The following is a 20,237-nucleotide window of genomic DNA, read 5'->3' as shown; positions in this document are numbered from 1 at the left end:
CATACATCTCCAGGTAGGCTGGGCAGTGTGATTGCACGGACACGGTGAGGCTGTCAGGTTGGAGCCAGCTGGCAGTGTGGTTTTGTAGGTGGGACAGCCAGACCGTGTACGCAAGCTGGCCAACTCCTTGCCTCCACTTTGTAGAAGATGCAAGTGCACGAAGCCATGTGTTTGCTAAAAAACGTTGTAAGAGAACATCCAGTTACTCTATAGAGCTGTCTGGTGAGATATGATATGGAAACTGTCCTAGTCTTGCAATTGGGCTCTTGCAGTACGAGCTGGAGCATGAAACCAGAATGATAGCATGTACTGGGACAGGAAACTGGGTTGGGGTTGGTTTTTTTTTTTGTTTGTTTGGGGTTTTTTGGGTTTTTTTACAGTTAATATGAACCTCGGCTTTGCTGGTAAACTGCATCCATAGTTGGAGTGTCTTACATTTATAGTAGGTTGGTATAGCCCCTCTATGTGTGTGTGTATGTGTGTGTATGTATATCTATACATACACACACCACATCTGTAGAGTAGTTTTGTTGGTCTGTACTTCTGGTACAGCTATGGTGGCCAAAGCTGTAGGTGCAGTGAAGCTCTAACATGGTCACATCAGCAGGAAAAAACAGCTGTTGCCATAACATAGTTTGTTAGATGACCCCTTTTAAAACTCTACAAGCAAGAAGATGTTTTTTGTTAGCGTAATGCCTCTAAAGTGTGGGTAGCCTGTTAGACTGTGCATTCTGGGTGGCAGTTTTTTATAGATAATAATTCTATGGTTGGGTGGCGGTTTTTTTCATCTAGGGGAAAAATTCAAAGCAAGTGGTCAGCAATTATTTCTGCGACAGGTCTGAGCTGCCACCCCAGCAGATGGTCCCGTCCTGTTGAGAGCTGGTCCCACCACCCTCTGCTCTGCAGGGCAGCCCAGGTTAGAGCAGCAAGCCCTTGCAGGAGGGGAAAAAGAAGGTCTTTTGGACCTGGGCAGCTCCATGGGACCCAGCTGATGAACTGATAGGCTGGCCAGATATTTCCCTGGTAGAAATGGGAGGCAGTACTTGGGAATGACTGTGACTTGTAGGGCGTTGTAAAGACTTCATTTGCGCTGAGACCACAAATTCACTTTATGCTGATTTAAGTTTTGCAACTTATTTTTTTACTCTTTGGGCACCAAAGGCAAATGCTTATAAATAGGGTCAATTTACAATATAATGAGTATAACTAAAGAGTTAATGTGAGAGCTGAATGGATTAGGTCCTACCTGTTAAGGTCTTTTTCAGATTTCAGATGTTGGTATTAAAATAGCTATGATTTCTGTGTCCAAATGGGTGTTTCAAGATAGATACAGCGGTTCCCAAGTGCTTACCATAAGTTCTGGTTATAAACTGAGAGGAGTTAACACATGCTCATGAGATTACTGGGGGGCTCGTGTTGGACCCTGGCTCTCATCAGTGACTATGGTATTCTTGCACAGTGTGGGAATGGTACAGCCGTGCGTTTGGGTTTGGTGGTCTGCCACTGGATGTAATTTTGAAGGTTTGCATTGATTTCTGACCATCTCCTTTGTTGCAGACCAATAAAGCTAAATGGGTCCAGTCACTGGAATGACTCCGGATAAGAAAGCTGAAACACCAGGAGCAGAAAAAGCTGCAGGACTACGGCAGTGTCATGGGATGGGAAGTTTGCCCGATGCAGGCGATGCCGGCAGGCCAAAGGCCACTGTGGTGGACAGAGATTCAGCAGATGACGAGCTCACAAATTTGAACTGGCTGCATGAAAGTACTAATCTTCTAACAAACTTCAGCCTCGGAAGTGAGGGTCTTCCGATCGTTAGCCCCTTATATGACATTGAGGGCGACAGTGTGCCATCCTTCTCGCCGTCCTGCTACCAGAACCCTGAAAAAAAATCCTCCACTTCCAAACCCCCTTACTCTTTCAGCCTTCTCATTTACATGGCGATCGAGCATTCCCCCAACAAGAGCTTGCCAGTCAAAGAAATCTACAGCTGGATCCTGGAGCGCTTCCCCTACTTCGCCACGGCACCCACCGGCTGGAAGAACTCGGTCCGACACAACCTCTCCTTGAACAAGTGTTTCCGAAAGGTGGAGAGAAGCCATGGCAAGGTGAGACCTGGTGGGAGGGAGGTGGATCAAGTTTGAAATTTAGAGGGAAATGGAGAAGACACTGTTGTTCTCAAGGACTTTGGGTTGTTTTTTTTTTCCCCTCCATGTCCTCTAACACTTTATTTGCAGCTGGAGATGGTTTGGAAATGCCACTTCTGACAAGTCACAGGATGGCAAAAGTCACTTGGTTTTGTTATTTAGTGCTGACCTGGGTAGAGCTAGCTGTGGTGCATCCTTTTTAAAGCTGGCTAGCAAGCTATTGCAAAGGACCCTGTTTCCACTTACTTATAATTTTGTTAGCCTGCAATACCCAGCCTGAATTTCAGACATCTGTCTTAGGATGTCTTTTTGCTGAAGCTTCTTAAACTGGTGCTCTCTCTGTGTTCCAATGCTGAAATTTTGGGGTGTGTTCCTCCTTCCCTGCTTTTCCAGCAAAGTCATGGCTACGATCGCACCGGGAAGCAGAAGAGATCGTGGGATGCCAAGCAGCTTCCCCACTTGGCTAGCACGGGTGTTGCCCGTTTGGGTGCAGATGTGGTCTTCTGCAAAGCGCCCTTGCTTGCAGGCACGCTGTATGTACGTGGCTGAGTGTTTCTCAGTCTAACAGCTGTCTTGAATATTAAACTGACTCTTTCACTTGTGATCTTCTTTTATACTTAGCACAGCTCTAGCTTTCCAATAACCATCTTAATTCCTGCATTTAATGTACTGTATTGCTTTAACCTCTGTCATAACATAACAGTGTGTGTCTCTGCGTGGTGCAGACACAAGCGTCACTTCTTAAAGTCAAGGTTACTCTTTTCTGTACAAATTCTTTCTTCTTCTGACTTGCATGATTTTACTAGTGACTTCCTTCCTCCCTCTCTCATTTCCCATCCCATTCCTCAAAGAGCTGGCTCTGACTTAAATAAACCAACAAACCGCATACCAAAAGTCAACAAACAAATCCTGGACCCGTATGCTGGGAGGTCAGCCTAAGTGGTAACAGGCTTGTTATCAGAAATGCATGCAATGCCTGGCGTGCTTCACCGCCTCTCGCTGCAGATAGAGGTCCTGGAGCTGAGTGGGCATCAGGAAGGACTGCCTTGTACTGGTAGGACTGAATGTCACCGCTTCTCAACATCCCTGCTTTTACATTAAATTGTTAGGGGGGTGTTTTCCCAAGCAGCAGCTGTGCCCGGGAAAAAAAAGACTTTTTGCTGCTGTGTGGCAAGTCCAGTAACTCCCCCCTAGCCGAGTCCTGCCGAGTGTTAGGACGGGCTTTTAATGTGGCTCCAGGTGCTGTAATGGAGTAACTGAGATGCTGCAAGCTGTGCCTGTGAAGGACGTGGATCCGAGCAGCGACCGCATGCTGCCGCAGGTGGTAAATGTGCCTTTAAAGGACTGGGTGGCTCTGTCCAGGAAGGGAGACACGAGTTTCAGAAAAATTAAGGCAGGGAAGGGAAATCTCCTAAATCGATGTATGAGTTCCTGCTGTCTATGGATCTGCCCTTTAAAGCTCAGCTGTTTCCAGCCTGGAAACCCTCACGGTTTAGGAGTTACCAGTCAAACCTCATGTCTTGGCATTTGGGCGGCAGGAGCTTGAGGCTGCCTGGTCCTCTGCTTACCCTGACAACTCCACCAGTATTGCTGGGCTCAGAGGATGGCTTGCTGCTAGATATGACATCTCTAGTAGGAAAAACAAAATGCAGAATAGCTACCACCACTACCAGTAAGGTGATGCTGATATGCTCTGTCAGCATTTTCCCAGGGCTCCAGGGACTGCACAGCTCTAATTCTTAGAAACAGAAACTGCATTTACCAAAAAAACCCACCCCAAAAAAGCCCCTCCTGAAACTTTGTCGAAGCTTCCCCATTTCCAACGAACAGTAGTTAAATCTTTACCCTCTGCCCTGCTTAGAAAAGGACCAGATGAGGGTACTGCTCCAAATTCTTCCTGCAAAATAAGTCCGTGGCACACAGTGTCATGCACAGAATCCACAGGAGTTGATCTGGCAGATGATGGGAATGCTGCAGACCCCTTTGGATGAGCTCCTCAGGTGTCACTTCTTGGAGCAAGCAGCAGTAGCTTACAACTTTGTTTTGCTGATCGTGTTGCCTGTAACCATGTGCTAGCCATGCCTGGGTGCTTCTCTGAGAGGGCAAGATAATTTTGTATTTTCTTCTATTTTTTCTTTGTTAATGGCATCTTAATTGTATCTTGAAGGGAGCGCGTAGTCAGCTTTCTTCTATCCTAAGTGCCTGTGGAAGCAGAGAGGCCCATGGCACGTTGCATCAGAGGAGCGTGGTTTATTTTGTAACATCAGGATAAGAAGGGTTTTAAAGCCTTTCAAAGGAATCTGGGCTCTCGTATTGGAAGAGTGTAAATGTCTGACAGGAGGGGAGGGTCTGTGCCCTTGCATCCCGGGGCAGGCTGCTTTCTGACACCTCCCTGGCTATTGCTACCAGCCGTCAGCTATGAAATCATCTCTTGGAGGTCTGGCAGCAAAAGTAGGAAGAGTCTGTCCTCATGTTTGCCATAATGCTGATATTTTGGTTTGGACTGGGAGTGCACTTCGAAGTGAATCTCCTGATTTTTCCCCACTTACCCCATGTGAGCTGGCACTGCAGGGCAATTTCGGGACACGTGAACTGGATTCATTTTGGCTGGTGCTAACCTGGAAGACGTGCTGCAGGAGTGTGCTTGCTGTGCTCTAATTGCTCCTGGACGTTGTCCACAAGACCCTGCTGGAGAGATCTGAGTAAAACATCCAAGGCACGTGTGGGTGACCCCTCAGCACCAACTTTCTCACTCCACAGAGCTGTTTCCACCAAGCTGCGCCACGTCGAGTTGCAGACGTAGCTGTGGATGGTCGTTCTGTTTGCATGTATATTCATATCAGCTGGCCAAATACCTTTACCCTGCCTGTCGCAGCAGGCTGCAGGCGTTCAGCAGTCTAGGACAGCATTCAGCAGAGATTGGGGGAAGGCTGTCCTTGCTTGGATCACTGAAAAATATTGTATGTTATGGTTTTCTTTTAACAAGTTGAAGGGCGCTGAAGGGAAAGTGACTGCCTTGAGATGCCTTATAAGCCAGCACTGCAGTCAAGAGGAGGAACTTCTCGTGCCATGGAAACAGGATGTATGTACGTCACATCTCTGCTAAAATATACATTACCCTTTCTGTATGCACATATTGTGATGCTGCTCTATCTAAGTGGTTTGTCAAGGTTTACCCCAGGTGATAGACTTACGAGCTGAAATACCCTTTCTTATTAGAGTTGCAGTTGGGCTCATGTCTGCAGTCATCCAGACAGATGAGATTTCCAGTGGTTCTCTGGTAATGGTGGTTAGGAGCTGGAGCTGGTGAACAGCAACGGGATGATGCTAGAGCCAGTCCCTGGGACACCTGCTTGCCTTCCAGTGTACCTGCTGTGGCCCTGGTGCCCCTGAAGATGTGGAGGTGTGATTGTGGGCCAGCGATCCTCAGAAGATGTAGCTAATGCTCTTTGCGTCTTAAGAACTGTCATGCAGCCTTGGGGTTGGGGGGAGAGAGGTCTACAGTGGGAAATTGCTTTTTTTGCGGGAGCAGTATCTGATATACAGTACAAGAGGACCTGAAGTGAAAAGCAGTTTGGAGTTGGAAGCCCTGAAGAGTCTCCATGCTCTTTGCTAGACTTGTTTTTACAATTGTGGGTTTGGGGATTTTTTATTAATTGATACCACTGGGGAGAAAAGTGTGAGGAGGCAGGAGTGGCATCCACATCACGCATCAATTTGGCATGTCACTGCTCGCATGGATGTGGCCGTGCCACTCTTTCCTCCGGAGGTCGGGGGGACAGGGCTTGAGTACCTTACAGATCTCCCTTTCTTCTTGGTAGATAGGTGTTTTAGGTTTTTTTCCTTCTTTTAGGGTTTGTCTTTTTTTTTTTTGACACGAGATGGTGGTAAACAATCTGTGTGGCTGTTCAAATATTCGGGCAAAGAGCAGGTCCCATCTATAAGCCTGTAGAGATAGGAGAGAGATGTCTATTATCTGATAAACGTCTTGGTGAATATACGATAGACCTCCCTGCACACACACAATATTTTCCAGTGGTTCCCCTAGCTTCAAGTGGAAGCAGCTGGTGAGAACTGCCCAAACCCGATGGAGCCCGGGCCGCTGCCCAGGGCTGAAGCTCATGGAGGACTTTCTGCAGTGCAGGGACAGGCATCTGCCTCTGCAGTGAGCCTGAGCCACTGGTGCCGTCTGAGTTGCCCTGCTTCGGTTGCTCCGCTTCGGTTGCTCCTTGGGGTTTCCTCGCTGGACTGGCCACACTCACTGATCGTACTTCACTGCTAGCAGGGGAGGGACCGCAGCGAGGTGGTGGTAAAAGTAAAGGACAAGGCTGCACCATGGGGGGCATCTTGTTTCCAACCCATGTTGCTATAATCAAGCCCTGAAATGCTGGAGGCTGGAAACTTGCTGTCTTTATGAAATAGCCCCAATGCTTCAAAACGTAGGAATTATTTTCCTTCCTTTATTTGCCTAGATAAAATCCTGCAAGTCAAATCAGAAACGTTAGAAAGATGTATAAAAGATGATAGACCAAAAAATAGTCTCAGAACGATATAACTGTCCCACTCATTTTGAGATGGAGAGTCAAAACGGTCTGGTGGCTGCTCTGTGCTGACTCTGGAGGGATGTTTCCCTAGACGTTAAGTAAAAGTTACACCTACATTTCAGCTAGCACATCAACAGTTGCCCCACTGTTGATGTCAGATAGTAACCTCCAAAGGCAGTTTAGCATTTTAGATCGTCTTAGGCTTAGTCTTTGCTAGGAGAAATGGCACAGTCTTTTTTTGTTGCTGTGGTTAGACTGCTGGTTTGTTTTAAAGCTGGATGTATCTGTGTTCTATGGGATTTCCAGCTCCAGTTGTGCATGGCTTTCCCCTAAAGCATGACACTAACTTCAGACCTGTGTTGGATTTCCACTGTGTGTCCTTGCTAAGCAGCAGCTGCGAGTGAAACGGTGCCCGTGAGCAGCCCCATGAGCATCATCTCTTTTGCTCAATGACAGCTTTTAGTACAAATAATGGTGGGTGGAAGCATAGTTTCATGTTACACCTAACCCAATCTAACTACCCAAAGAAGAAGTCACCCTGTTTATTGCCTCTTGCATTGGATTGAGCGTCTGTATGGCTTCAGGGTGTGCCCCGGTTCAGCTTGCTGTTGCAATACCCACCCAAAATCCTTGCGTTATGTTGTCAGGGCAGCAAGCTGGTGGGAGTACATGGCTGGGAAGATGAAAGAGGGAAACTAACCCAGTTCTAGCTGCAGGCCCCAGCTGAACTGAATTAGGTGTCAAGTGGAAGTGCTCACCTAAAGTAGCAGATAAAACAGCGTAGAGCAGTGGTTTGCTGGTCAGGGGAGTTCCTGCTGCTCCATGAGGGTAACAGCCTCAAAGCTACCACAGGGAGGAGAAAAAAAAGCCAGAGCTGGGCAGGGTTGGGATGCTGGGGCAAGGGTCTGGGTCTGGGAGAGGTGCAGGAGAGGGATCAGGGTATTAGTCTGTCATTGAGACGATGGATGGAGCCAGTTGGGAGGATACCCCTTGTTAGTGCCTCGCTGGCTAAATCATCCTGCTGGCCACCATGGCTGTTTGATTAATGGTAAGCTTCTCGATAGGTATCTTACAGGCTGTGCTCAGTTTTAGCATTAAAAGATGAGTATAAGAGAGATTCAGGTTAAAAAAATAAATAACTCTGAGATGCTGCAGCTCAGAGGTCTTTATGAAAGGCAGTGGCTTCAACTAAAATTACAGAGCAGCATCTCTCTTTCTCAGCTGGAGCTCTCCCTGATTTGAATTTTCACTGTTGATAGCAAAGTATTTCCTCTTTTCAGGAAAAGCCCCATGACTTAAATAGGACCACAGACTTACATGCTTTGTGGGTCCTTTTCAGTCTTAAGTCAGTCATGGAGTATCCATCCATAAAATGGTATTAATACCCCCTTGATACTGGCAGGAGGAGGCCAGCTGGCCTCTGTGGGCTTGCAGGAGGTGCTCCACGAAGCTTGGGTTTCTGCTCTGAGACTTCTCCCCAAAAAATCCTCTAGAAAGATCTTCCAGGTCAGGTGTAGAGCTGCCCCATCCTTCTGCTGTGTGCATGACTGCTCCTGTAACATCTGTTTTCCCCCCAAAAACCTGGTGCCACTGTCTGTAGAGCTGTTAGCTGATCTGTCAGGTCAGTGATTATAGAATTATTTAACTTTTCCTATTTAATTTTCCTCTTTATTTTGCAAGAACTAGCAGGCTTGGAAAAAAAGATCTTTTCTTTCTATAGTAAATATGTGAAGAAACCCTTGAGAGGAGCAGGAGGTGCTTTATCTTGCTTAACTTTCGGCATATCAAATTTAATATCAAGAATGACTAGCACAGTGGTGCTTACATTGTTAGGTACATCAAAAATACATTAAGTAGGTGTTCAGGTTTTGAAAAAGTGGGAATAATCCATTTTGTAGTTGGGCATCTGGCAAGATGCTTTTACAGGATGGTGTAAAGTTAAATGAGTATGTGGCCATATCTAAGGAAGGGAAAGGTGCTTTCGTTTCTTACTTAGAAACCTGTTAATCAAAAGACTGCTGATCAATTCACTGATGCCTGGACAAATCCTTAAACTCACAGCTGTATTTACCAAGTGTTAAAATAAGGTTTACAGCTTTCGGTGGACAAACGTGAATGGAAATGGGACTTTAGAGAAGGGGCTGCGGAGATGCTATCCCAAGCTGCAAGATGGGTGCTTCCATACCGTATAATGAGGGTCTTGGGACCCTCATGTGCTCAGTTTGGGAGCATCCACTTTCCATGCAGGCGATGGAGCTGCCTGATGTACATCAGCTGTACAGTGGTGGATGCCTACGTCATTGCACTGTGCTGCATCTTGGTAATATTAAATTAGAAATTACTGTAACAGCTTGGCCCTTGGATTTTCTAATTTGCAGTACTTCTTTCTTGCAGGTGAATGGAAAAGGTTCGTTATGGTGTGTTGACCCAGAATATAAACCTAATCTTGTCCAAGCACTGAAAAAGCAGCCTTTTCCCTCAGCACTTGCATTTTATACTCCGCCGGCATCACCACCAAGGTAGGTGAATTTTCTCATCCGAGTAGGGCGCACGGTTACGTTACTCCACCTAGCAGAGGAAATGCCCACGCGGATGTTGATGTGTTGTTACTGGCTGCCACCGGAGAAAAGAATTTGAGTGGGGCCTAGGTGAGACTGGCTAGACGAGGCAGGGAGATGTAATGAGCTCAGGCTTCCCAGATAGCAGATCTGGGGTTCGTGTCCAAGTCGTCTTCGTAACTGTGGGAGAGTTTAAAAGAAGAAGGTCGGGGCTGTGCTGGATGCTTACTGGTGAGCCCCATTTCTCTGCAGGGCAGGCAGTCCCAGGAACTGGAGCAAAATCCTCCTTCAAGCACAGTTCACCGGGACTGACCTAGGGTGCCTGGTGCTGCTAGCTTGGAAGGAGGTGTGTGTCTTCTCCTGTAAGTCACTCGTCTAAATATAAAATGTATATATTATATGCTGTTGTCAAAAACAATCAACGTTTCTACTATCTGAAGTGCTTAGAGAGGCTGGTCTGTGAGAGGGGTGTTTTTCTCCGAGGCTGTTAAAAGCATTTTGCAGCAGGGGTGGGAAGAACAGCCTTTACCATAAACATACTCTGAGGTGGAGCGTGCAAGACTTCTGAAATCAGGGCTTCCTCATCCGACACATTTTAAGATTAAGCAATAGATTTTGGAGAATTTGAAGTCAACGTCATGCGTCCTCAGTAGAGGAAGAGGAACGGCAGCTGGGTCAGCCTATAGAGGTGGGATGGAGAGGAGGAGGAGGACAGAAAGCAGAAAGGAACGCGTTGGTGTTGGTGAGCTCAGTTCTTAGGCCCGTGGCCGGTTTATCTAGTTCAGCAAAGAATTTGGGTGAGTTAAGAGATAATTAAGGTCTCTGTACATTGCCCTATGCATTACCCTTACTGCGAGGTGTTTCCTTAACAAACAGGAGGAACTGGGATTACTGGAGCAGGATGTAAAACTGATAACATTAAGCAGACATTTCTAAGGGTCCAACAGGACATTGACCCTGGGAGCTGGCATCCCCGTGCAAGCCTTAGCTGTCTGGCCGCAGCTGAAGATTTTGTGGCATGGGCTTTTGCAGTTGGGCTTGTAACCTACAAGATGTAACAGTGGTCTCTGACCTTCCAGCTGTCTTGAGCTGTAAAAGGTCATCTTGGGTTTGAAGTCAGGCAGAAGTGTCCTGTTTTCCGGCTTTCTGCTGGAACGGGAGCATTACTAAAACAACCCTGAAGCGTTTAAATATTAAGAAATAGTCAAATTCTAAAGTATGAGATGGCTGGTGGTATTGTCAGGCTTTGTTTTATGGGAACAAAGATTATTGAAACTACTGTAATTGGACTCTAAATGATAATGCTTTTACATGCATTAATGTTTCTACATAAGGGCACGGACTTCTGTTTTTTGGTACAACCCCAGTGAAGGTTTGGTCCTTGAAAGCTTTGTTAACACTGTGTCTATGTTAACGCTGTCAAACTTTAAAATTTAGAGAATAATACAGATGGGAAGGCACCTCTGGATCTTGTCTGTCCAGCCAGAGGAGCAGAGGATCAGGACAGACTCAGCCTAGGGCAGGTCATTCAGAGTCTTGACCAGTTAAGCTTTTAGTATCTCCAGGGTCTTCAAGATTAGTCCAACGATACAAGCATTGAAGTATGATTTACCTAGCTTGTATAAATACAACATACTGAAATTAGGTGTAGGGAAGGAGAGATTTTATCTGAACGCTGAAGTACTTGCAAGATCAGGACTTTAATTTGAAGCTGTTGTTTTTGGTAACTTTTTTTCCCTCACTGAAGGACGAGTCATACTTGCCAACAATCACAATTACAAGGAAATCCTGGTCCTAATGAAGCCACATGGCAAAATTCCCACTGACTTCAACATATGAAGGGTTTTGCAGTGCTTGTATTTATAAGGACAAAATAAAAACAACATTTTAAGATACTAAACTTCTCCCTAATGAAAGCTGGTTTATTTTCCTTTAATAATAAAAAACAGTTGCATGATTTTTCAGTCATACACAGAAAAACAGATTTATTTTTTTCCCTTCCATGCTTAAAAATTCTTGGATTGGATTTAAATTCTGGCCTAATTTTGGGGAAGGGCCCCCAAGGGGCTGCCTTTTGTGTGGAGAGAAAGAGAAAGCCCAGAGGTGCAGCTGGAGAGAGACTGGAAGGACTGTCCAAATTTATCTACAGGGTGATGCTAGAATTCGACTGTGAGAGTCTCTGAATTTTTCTGTGGGAGGGCCAGTGTTCATAATTATTTTACACTGTGTTCGTGGGGAATATACCTATCATTCAGCAGGATTTTAAAATAAAATTTAAGGTGTTACTTTGAGCAGAAGCTTTCCAAAACTGTAATCTGTTTCTAGTTACACTGAAATTTGTGTTATCATAGATGATTGGCATCACTGGTGCATTTTATTTCTGCACAGCTTGTTCAACAAGTCGGTGCAAGGCCCCTAGCTGCATTCTGTTTCTAGTACTACATGTATTATATCCCTGGGCTCTGGGGATGGCCAGGGTCTTCATCTTGCAAATACCTTATGCATAAGCATTGCTTGTCTTAATCAATACTAAGCATTAATTTGCCCTAGAAAAGCTCTATGTGGATATGGTTCTTGAAGGATCTGAGCTCAGACAAAAGGATGAAGATGTTTAGCATCTCTTTGTACAGTTTACCTGCAGACTACAGAGCCAGCCATGTTGGGGTGGGTCCATTGCTTTCCTTGTGACTTTTTTTTTAATTAAATTTTTTCCCCCATTTTTGGATCTGTTCCCTTTGCACTCCATCACCCCTACAAGAAAACATACCAGACAGTGAACTCGAGTTTTGCACATGTTCACTTTCAGCTGTGCTGGATATTTTTCCCTGCGGTTACCATATTGGGAGATGCTTAAATATTACTCTCCTTTTCAGTAGCTGTGGTTACCAGCACCAGGCAGGCTGCAGTGCTGCAAGAGCTCCTTACGTAGCTCAGATGATGCATTTCAAGCCACCTTGCTTCGATTTTTTTCCTCCTGCACTATACCAACCTTTGGAGCTGTTACCAATGGCCAGCTAAGTTTGGATAATATGATGGCAAGTCGGAGCAGTGAGAGTATTAAATGGGCATCCCTCAGTAACAGCTGTGCAGAGTAGCTGATCTCAGGGTTGTTGAGATGTGTGCAGCCACAGCACTGGCCAGTGACCAGTGAAAAATATTTTCTTCAAAATTCAACTTAAAGAATGAAGTTTTTAGTTTTAAAAAGGTATTTTAACAACTGAAGTCATTTTTTTGGGTTTTAATTAATGATCTAGACAAGTAATTAAAAAAAATGTTAAGCACTTAGCAGCTTTGTGATTTTGGGGGGATTTGTGGCTGTGCCTTATTTTGGAAAATAGAGCTGACTAAATATGATAAAAATAAAAGGTAAACACACCTTAATGATAGAAATCACCCCATTAATCCCATGAGGTTGCTGTTACAGGTTGGGCTCGAAAATTCTGCTCATCACCCTTCGAATTCTTCCAGTGATACTATAAAAGATGCACATTGCTATGTTTCATGCAATTTTAATAGCTGTGTACCATTTCTGTTGTATTTATTTCTAACTGTTTGCTAGTATATTTATAATGAACTGAATAATTAGGACTGGGTGTGTAGCAGAAAACCATGTGAAAGCTTTAACTTGCCCTTCATTCTGTAAGGTATTAAGCGGTACTTTGCCAGGTGCAAAGCTGGTCTGATAAAGCAAAAAAGCAGACAGCATCACCAAAACAGCCCAGCTTCAGATAACTTTAAAATCAGCAGATATCTTGGTTTGGGTTTTTTTTTTTTTGTTCTTCCCCAGCTTTTTGCATGACGCTACCTTTCGTTTTTGTTAACCTCCCACCACTGTTTCGAAGAGCAGACGGACACAACTGGTCCTTACCTATGCTGTTGCTCCTGGGCTCTAAGCATCCCTGTATAAGCTAATGTTTTGTTCGCATGTAGGTTTTACTTACTAAAAAATACATATGTTGTTCAAAATCCAGCCTTTAGGCAGGTACATAAAATCTGTAGAAGTTAGTATTTCTTGCCAGCAAGACTTTTGCTTAGTGTGTGTGTTTGGTGGTGTTTTCCAAATGCTTATGATGGCTTATAGTGCTACATAAACCATCAACCAATGTGTCAAGCCATCTACTGAGGGCAGCAGAAATTGCTTGCCCACCAAACTGTGGTGACTGAGTTGGTTTTGTTTTTACCTTTCTATGATCATAGTATCGTGTCTACTATACTTTGTACAAATCATTTGGCTAATTAGGGCTTGGCTTTGACCTGTTGAATTTCTTTTCAGTAGGTCAGCATCCCCTCACTACCTAACTTCAGTCCTTCAGCAGAATCATGGCCGATCTCTCAAAGGTAAACATTTAATTTTCTTTCGCTCTGCTCCCCTGGCTTTAGTCGCAAGCGTGTACTGAAGCCCAGCTGATGTTGTGTATGGACCTGCTCTGAAGGGTCTGCTAGATTACAAAAAAACCCTGATGTAGTAGAACGCATGCTTATTATATTAGCCACTTAGTGTATTAAGTTTAAATCCATAAGATGAATTTCAAGATGTAATGGGGCCATCTTGTTCTGCCAGCAAGGTATTTAGCAGACACATCACTCCCAAATATGACCTACTTAAAGAATGAATAGTTCAGTAGAAAACAAACCTGAAAGCTACGTATCTCTACGCTAGTTTTATTGGTTACCAAGAACTGAGAACAAAAGGCAGCAAATTTAATGTATAAAACTTGTGGGATATGGCCACAGAACTCCCTTAAATTTGGTTGGTTGATACAGGTGGGTGGGAGAGCATGACAGGATTTGCAGGGGAACGTGGAACAATGAGTATACTTCAGATGAGTATTTCACAGCTGTGTGGTACTTTTCACTTACTTGCCAAAAAGCTGGGCACAGTTAGTGTTATTGCCAGTGTAGTTATGCAGGAAGACCTAAGTTCTGGATATTAACCCCGTTAACAGAGTAGCCTCATGATGTCTGTTTAAGGTATCACCTTAAAAATTGCAAAATATTCATTTTAACTCTTGGGAGAGGGGGATAGGATGGATTTAATATAGAGACTCTGAATACATGTCTTGATACTGTAGGCTGCAGTGCTGCTCCTCAACCAAGTTTATATCCCTCTGTGTTTCCTGGACTAGTAATGAAGTAGGTGAGGGAGAAAACAAGTTATGTCCGCAACCAAAAGCTTTTACGTTGTATAAATGTTATTTTAACTGTAAAACTTGGCGGAGAAAGATTGGATCGGACCAAGTCATGCTCAGGATATTACTGTGGCTGAGTGATCTCTTCTAGCCATGGCACGAATTCAGTAGCACGACACATTCCCTGTCTAGCAAGTTAAACATAGTTGTCTGTAGATGATGTTTCAGAAGGTGCCCGTCCCTCCTGGTTGTCCCTGCAGTAGCTGGCACCACTGTTAGGGCAGTTGTTCGGCACTTGCAGACCTGCCCAAGGGGCGGACTAGGCACCGGCAGCAGCGTGCAAGCTGAGCAGGGGATGTCAACGTAGCTATGCTTGTGCTTTTGTAGCACAGACAGACCCAAAGTGGTATTGCTACTGAGAAAGAACACAGATTTTGGGGGGGGTTTTTTGCTGTTTATTTTCAGGGAATCCCTGCTGAAGTGCAACATTGCTTGTCTTTCTGGTGTCCCCACTCAGCCCACTGGGATCTACCTACTCTTACAGGTTTTAACAAGTGTTAGAGTAACAAGGACTTGGCCATAGTTCTGTCCTAGGGATTTCTACTTTTGCTTTCCACAAGGAAAAACAGCCAGCCAGATTCAGATTTAAAAAACAAAAAACAAACAAAAAGTGAATTTAAGGTGGAAATCTGTTTTTCATCGACAGTCAAATGCAAATAGAAGTAGCAACAGCTGTTGAACAGAAGATGGTTACTTCATTTTCCCATATGTACTTTTTAAGAAGTTTTCTTCATTTTAAAACACTTTAGTGGGCCTTGGTACCAGGAGGGAGCTAGGCAGCATGCTGGGTATCGCAGCATTTCTTTTGAAGAAGCCTGTTGAGCACAGGTCTTGCACCTCACTACTAAAGCTTAATACATTGAAAGCTTGTCCTTGTCAAAAAAATAATAAATTTTAAAAAGAAGTGCTGAAAAGTGAATTGTGCTCAATTTTTAAAGGGCTGATTCCAAGAAAAAGTGAGCATGTGTTAATTTGTTGTAGAGGAGTGTTATTAAAGCTCTTTCAAAAGGATAATGAAAGGCCACCGATGAAGTAGGACTTGAGCAGCATAGCAGACATCCAGCGCTCTGGTTTTGCTAGCGCGGTAGGCTTTGAGGTGAGAAGGTTGCTTTTAGTTTTTGGCCACAAACCTGAAACATTGGATAGGCAGCAAAGCCAAGGTTTTTTAGAGACCAAGCAGCTGCCTGGTCCACAGATGATAATTACCATGCATCCAGACAGAGGTTTTATGGTGGTACCCGGGTGGCAAGGAAGCATCCTTGGCTGGCTGGCTGCTGCAGGGCTGCTAGATCTGGGATTCTCAGGGCTTGTTAGAGAATACAAGAAATCCTCCTCCTCTTAATGATTTTGCTGGTGTGTCCTGTGACAGGTTTGGAGACGGCCAGTCTGATGCTAACTATTCCAATTTGCTACACCGGAGGTGCCAAAATAATGACGTATATCTGTTCTCATTTAATTTCTGGATCTTGGTGAACCTGTTCAGCATCTCCCTGGCATTAGAGGCAAGCCATTAATGTTCATAGGGCAGCTGTTGTGCAGATGAAAGAACTCCTTGTAATAAGGTGCTTCCTCAGCCATTCTGCTGGGGAAGCATAAATTTGGGAAATACTGCTCTTATCAAGGAGAGCAATCACAAATGAAGCCAAAGCACATTAATGGTGATGCAGAGTACTGCTAAGAAGTCACTGCAGAAGTGTCTCTCCTCTTTCTTTGGGGGTACTAAGATGCAGAAATGCTCTTTGCAGGTAGTAATTCTGTGTTGCATTAATGCCTCCAGTTGCTCGTCATTTTAACAAGGTGGTACTTATATACCAACATCAGATGTTAAAATAAAATGTCTGTGATAGCAAGTAAGGAATGGGAATATTTCACTTTCTGATTATGGTAGTGGAGGAAAGTAACTCTTCATGCTTTTTTTATTTCTTTTTGTCAGTTGGATACATATGACTTGTAAATTCAGGGGCTCTATTGCTGTCAAAGAAAGACAAAACAGAATTAAAAAAAAAAAAAATCTCATGAGTGCAATGGGATAGACCTTAAAGTATGCTGGTTTTAAAATGGGAGACAGTGAAAACAAGGCGGGGAATGTGTATGTTTTATAATCTGTGTTGGAAACAGCAGCTCAGTCCCCTTCCCATGTTGGTACAACATTCCCAAGGTGTCATGTTCTTCAAATTTCTCCTTGACCAGGGATGAAGTTAGGAACAATATAAGGAAACCAAACTGACAATTCTGCAGTCCCCCTCCCGATACGAACCCTCCCCTCAAATTCAGTAATATAGTTAATGCATATAATGGGGGGGGGGAGAAAACAAATGCCATCAAAAATGACATTGCTGATGTTTCACTTCAACAGTTCCCACCCCAGTTCCAGTTCAGCAGGACTGAGAGCCCGTTCTGCTCGCTGCCGGTACCTTCCAGCACGTTGTCTTCCAGCCCTGCTTCTCCACTCACCGCTCATATGTACATACATACATACATACATACATATGCACAGCTCGGATGTGGTCTTTTGCTCTGAGACACCAAGGCTCTTGTGAGAGCTCACATCTCTTTGCTCCTCTTTTGCCTGGTTAGTCCACCATATATATTTCTTATATAATTCTCTCCTGTATAAGGAGTGTTCATCATCCATAGCTGAAGTGAGCTTGGATTTCCTCTTTTTTTTAAAGTGCATGAGCATGTCCTGAAATGAGTGGGAAAGGCATGCTTCTTTTCCTTTTCACCTGATTCTGGTTAGAAGTGTCACTCTTTGCCATAATATCCTCAAGGTGCCCTTTTTGAGATGTAAGCAATCCACTCCAGGTGGCAACGGATGGCGTTTTACAGCAGCGCTTGTCACTGTAGCTAAAAGCGCTGCAGTTCACCTAAACCTTTCTAAGTGCCTATTTATTATTTAGATCCCCATGCTTTCTAGATAACTAACTAGCAGTTCAGTGCCCTTTCCCCCCTTGTCTTCTCGATTTCTTCCGTTTGACTTGTTAGTGTGAAAAATACTGCTGGAGGAGAGAGGTGTGCTGAATTAGTGCTGCGTTAACGGGCATGTTCATTCTCAGCCTTGCATATTCACATAACCAGGGTTTGAAGCTGCTGAGATGCTTTGCTGTGCCGTATGCGTAATTTTTCTCTCTCAACCGGTACAAACAAAAGCCACTTGTTGATAAGTATAGCAACAGCATCGTCATGTGAATGTCTGATTCTTGGCTTCAGCTTTGGTAAGTGCAATGTGAGAATTCAGCTTTTGAATATCATAGTTAAGATATGAGACTGTTCTATAACTGTATTGCACTGTATAACAGTCATGCTCTGTCTGAATTCATACATTTTCCTCCCCCCCCCGCTCTTTATTGTAGGCCAATATATGCAGATATATATTCTTCGTATGTTCTAGGGACCTCATTTTGTCAGGCTTACCTGAGATCTAACGTTTTGCTGCTTTTTCACAGAATCCGATATTGATGCTGCTACTGCAATGATGCTGTTAAATACTTCCATTCAACAAAGGATGTTGGACTGTAAGCATAAGCCATTTTACTCTGTTTTTCTTCTCTACCGAGTAGCTAAATGTTTTCTCTATAAAGTTTCAGGAAATGAGTATGGTCTAGTTTCCAGATAGTAAGAGCAGTCAAGAAGCAATTCTGGTTTGATTATTCTTTCTACTAGCATTACAGAGTTTTATAGAACCACCTTCTCTTTTTTTTTTTTTTCCCCTAGTTAATTTTGTTTCTTCTGCAAAGTTCTTCCCCTGCCCTCTTTGTGCTATATGATAGCAACTTCTCTGTTTCTCCAGCTCTTAGCTGTGATTAGCTGAAGACCGTTGTCCTCTGTGGATGACAGTAAACGTGCACAAGATATTACGACTCTTAAATGCTCACATTCAGCTTACTTTGCAGTCACCCGGCCATAGTGTGCTCATTTTGCAGGTGATCTCATTGGAGTATTTGCTTACTGACGAATCTTGTTATTAATAGGTGAGAAACCTCAGCCTCTGAAGACGCCTAAGAAGAGGAGTTATGGCAGTGCATTCAATCCTCCCAGTTCCATAAATTTGCAGGAAAATGATTCTGCGGCCACCAATATTGATCCGAAGGAGGATCACAACTACAGTGCCAGCAGCATGGGTTCCCAGCGCTGTGCATCTAGGTCCAGCGTGTCTTCCTTGTCCTCCCTTGATGAGGTATATGAATTTATCTCCAAGACCAGCCATGACGGAAGCGATGGCAGCGAAGGATTTCACAGCGAGGTGGATACAGACGTTGACTATGAAGATGATCCTCTTGGAGACAGTGGCTATGCATCACAACCTTGTGTAGATACCTCTGAGGAAAGTCAGCCTAGCAACAAAGCACTCAAGGAGTTATGTCAAGAAATCGATGAGGAGTTGAAAGAAGCAGCGGGGTCTCTGCTCCACCTTGCTGGCATCCAAACGTGCTTGAGTTCCTTAATAAGTACTGCAAAGACCCACTGTCACAAGCAAAGGAAAAAATAGTATGTTTGTCAGTGTTGAATATATACATATATTTTTTTTAATTGTGGCAATACTCTTCTACTTTTACCCTTCACAAGGGAGATCAAAGCCATAAGAGGACTCATTGCTTTTTTATTTTTGGCGCTAACTATAATTTAGCCATTTATTTTTAAATCACTGCCTAAAAAGAAAAAGAAATTATTTAATCTTCTCAAATTAGAAGAGATGCATGACTTGTGAAAACCTGAAAGCATACTTCTTAATGATCACTTTTTAATTTTTTTTCTTGTTTTTAATAGTTGATTTTATTTTTTTTTCCAGAGATATGTTTGTTCAGATGCACATTGTGGATCATATTTACATCTCTGCTGGCCCCATCTGCAGAGGTGAATTTTGCCCTGTCTAAGGGCATCTGACTTCCATGTAAAGGATTAAAAAGGAGGAGAAAAAAGAAAGAAAAGGGGAAAAAAAAAAAAAAAAGTCCTGGCCTCGGTTGCTTCCTCCCACCCGTCCTCTCTCGCTCTTCTGAGACAGGTCCCGGTGGAAACGCTGGTGAAGCAACTCCGAAAGGCTGCAGTTTTCAGCCCATCTGACACAGCGGCTGAAAACCTGTAGCGCTTCAGGAGCTGCTTTCAGCAAGATGCTAAGTACCCCTGGAAGAGTGGGGATAAGGGGTAGCTGAGGTGGGTACCACCCACAGATTTCTTTTTTTTCCTCCTTCCCCCAAATATGCTGTGTGCAGGTCAGATTCCTGAAGGAAAACAGTTTGGTTTTTTTTTCATCTTAAGACAAATTGTCTTTTTTTGAGGGGTGTGTGTGTCCTTTTCATGCAGATGCATGCATGCATACATAGGCCTTGGATGTAGCCAACAGTGAAAGCTGCCACTTGCCAAGTTTGATGTTGTCCTTGTGTTACTACCACTGTTGAATACGTAGTAGCTGCGTAGTCCTGCAACATCTACCCTTCTGCTCCCCTATACCGATTCAGGGCAGAAAAAAGAACGCAACAGTTGATGGTGGTGACAACGTGGACGAGGTGGAGGCTTTAGGTGGCTAGGTGGTGAACAGCTGCTGAAAAGGGAATGTCTTACCCCCTAATCTGAGATAAAATAGAATAGCTTCCTTTTGGATCAGTGAACCCTGAATTGCTTTTGGGGTTTTTGCCCCTTCCCCGCAATGCTCGTTGTTTTTGTCCCATGGGCTGTCCATACCTTTTGTTTCCCAGATCACTGTGCCTTGTGCTGTGTGAACCCTATCAGCCTCCTGCTGCATATGGGGCATCTAATGGGCAAGGCTAGGCTTTAGCCTTTGGATGTACATCGTACCTCAGG

The 20,237-nt window shown here is 44.2% G+C and overlaps 1 protein-coding gene across 3 annotated transcripts; it reads left to right on the top strand.

Annotated features, from left to right (window-relative positions):
* The first annotated feature begins 1,565 nt into the window (after window positions 1–1,565).
* Window positions 1,566–19,343, top strand: FOXN2 (forkhead box N2). 3 transcript variants are annotated; one of them, XM_050894590.1, is made up of 5 exons: window positions 1,566–2,108; window positions 9,086–9,210; window positions 13,526–13,587; window positions 17,885–17,953; window positions 18,410–19,343. In XM_050894590.1, exons 1-5 carry the CDS (start codon window positions 1,572–1,574, stop codon window positions 18,925–18,927), a joined length of 1,311 nt encoding a protein of 436 aa, XP_050750547.1. In that variant the 5' UTR covers window positions 1,566–1,571; the 3' UTR covers window positions 18,928–19,343. The 3 variants fall into 3 exon arrangements, with proteins under 3 accessions (XP_050750547.1, XP_050750546.1, XP_050750548.1); XM_050894589.1 differs by having other exon boundaries at window positions 13,523–13,587; XM_050894591.1 differs by lacking the exons at window positions 13,526–13,587; window positions 17,885–17,953 and having other exon boundaries at window positions 18,555–19,343.
* Window positions 19,344–20,237: the final 894 nt, after the last annotated feature.

The sequence above is a fragment of the Gymnogyps californianus genome, chromosome 3, assembly GCF_018139145.2.
Source record: "Gymnogyps californianus isolate 813 chromosome 3, ASM1813914v2, whole genome shotgun sequence".
NCBI classification, from domain to species: domain Eukaryota; kingdom Metazoa; phylum Chordata; class Aves; order Accipitriformes; family Cathartidae; genus Gymnogyps; species Gymnogyps californianus.
This window is presented reverse-complemented; position numbering and strand designations above follow the sequence as displayed.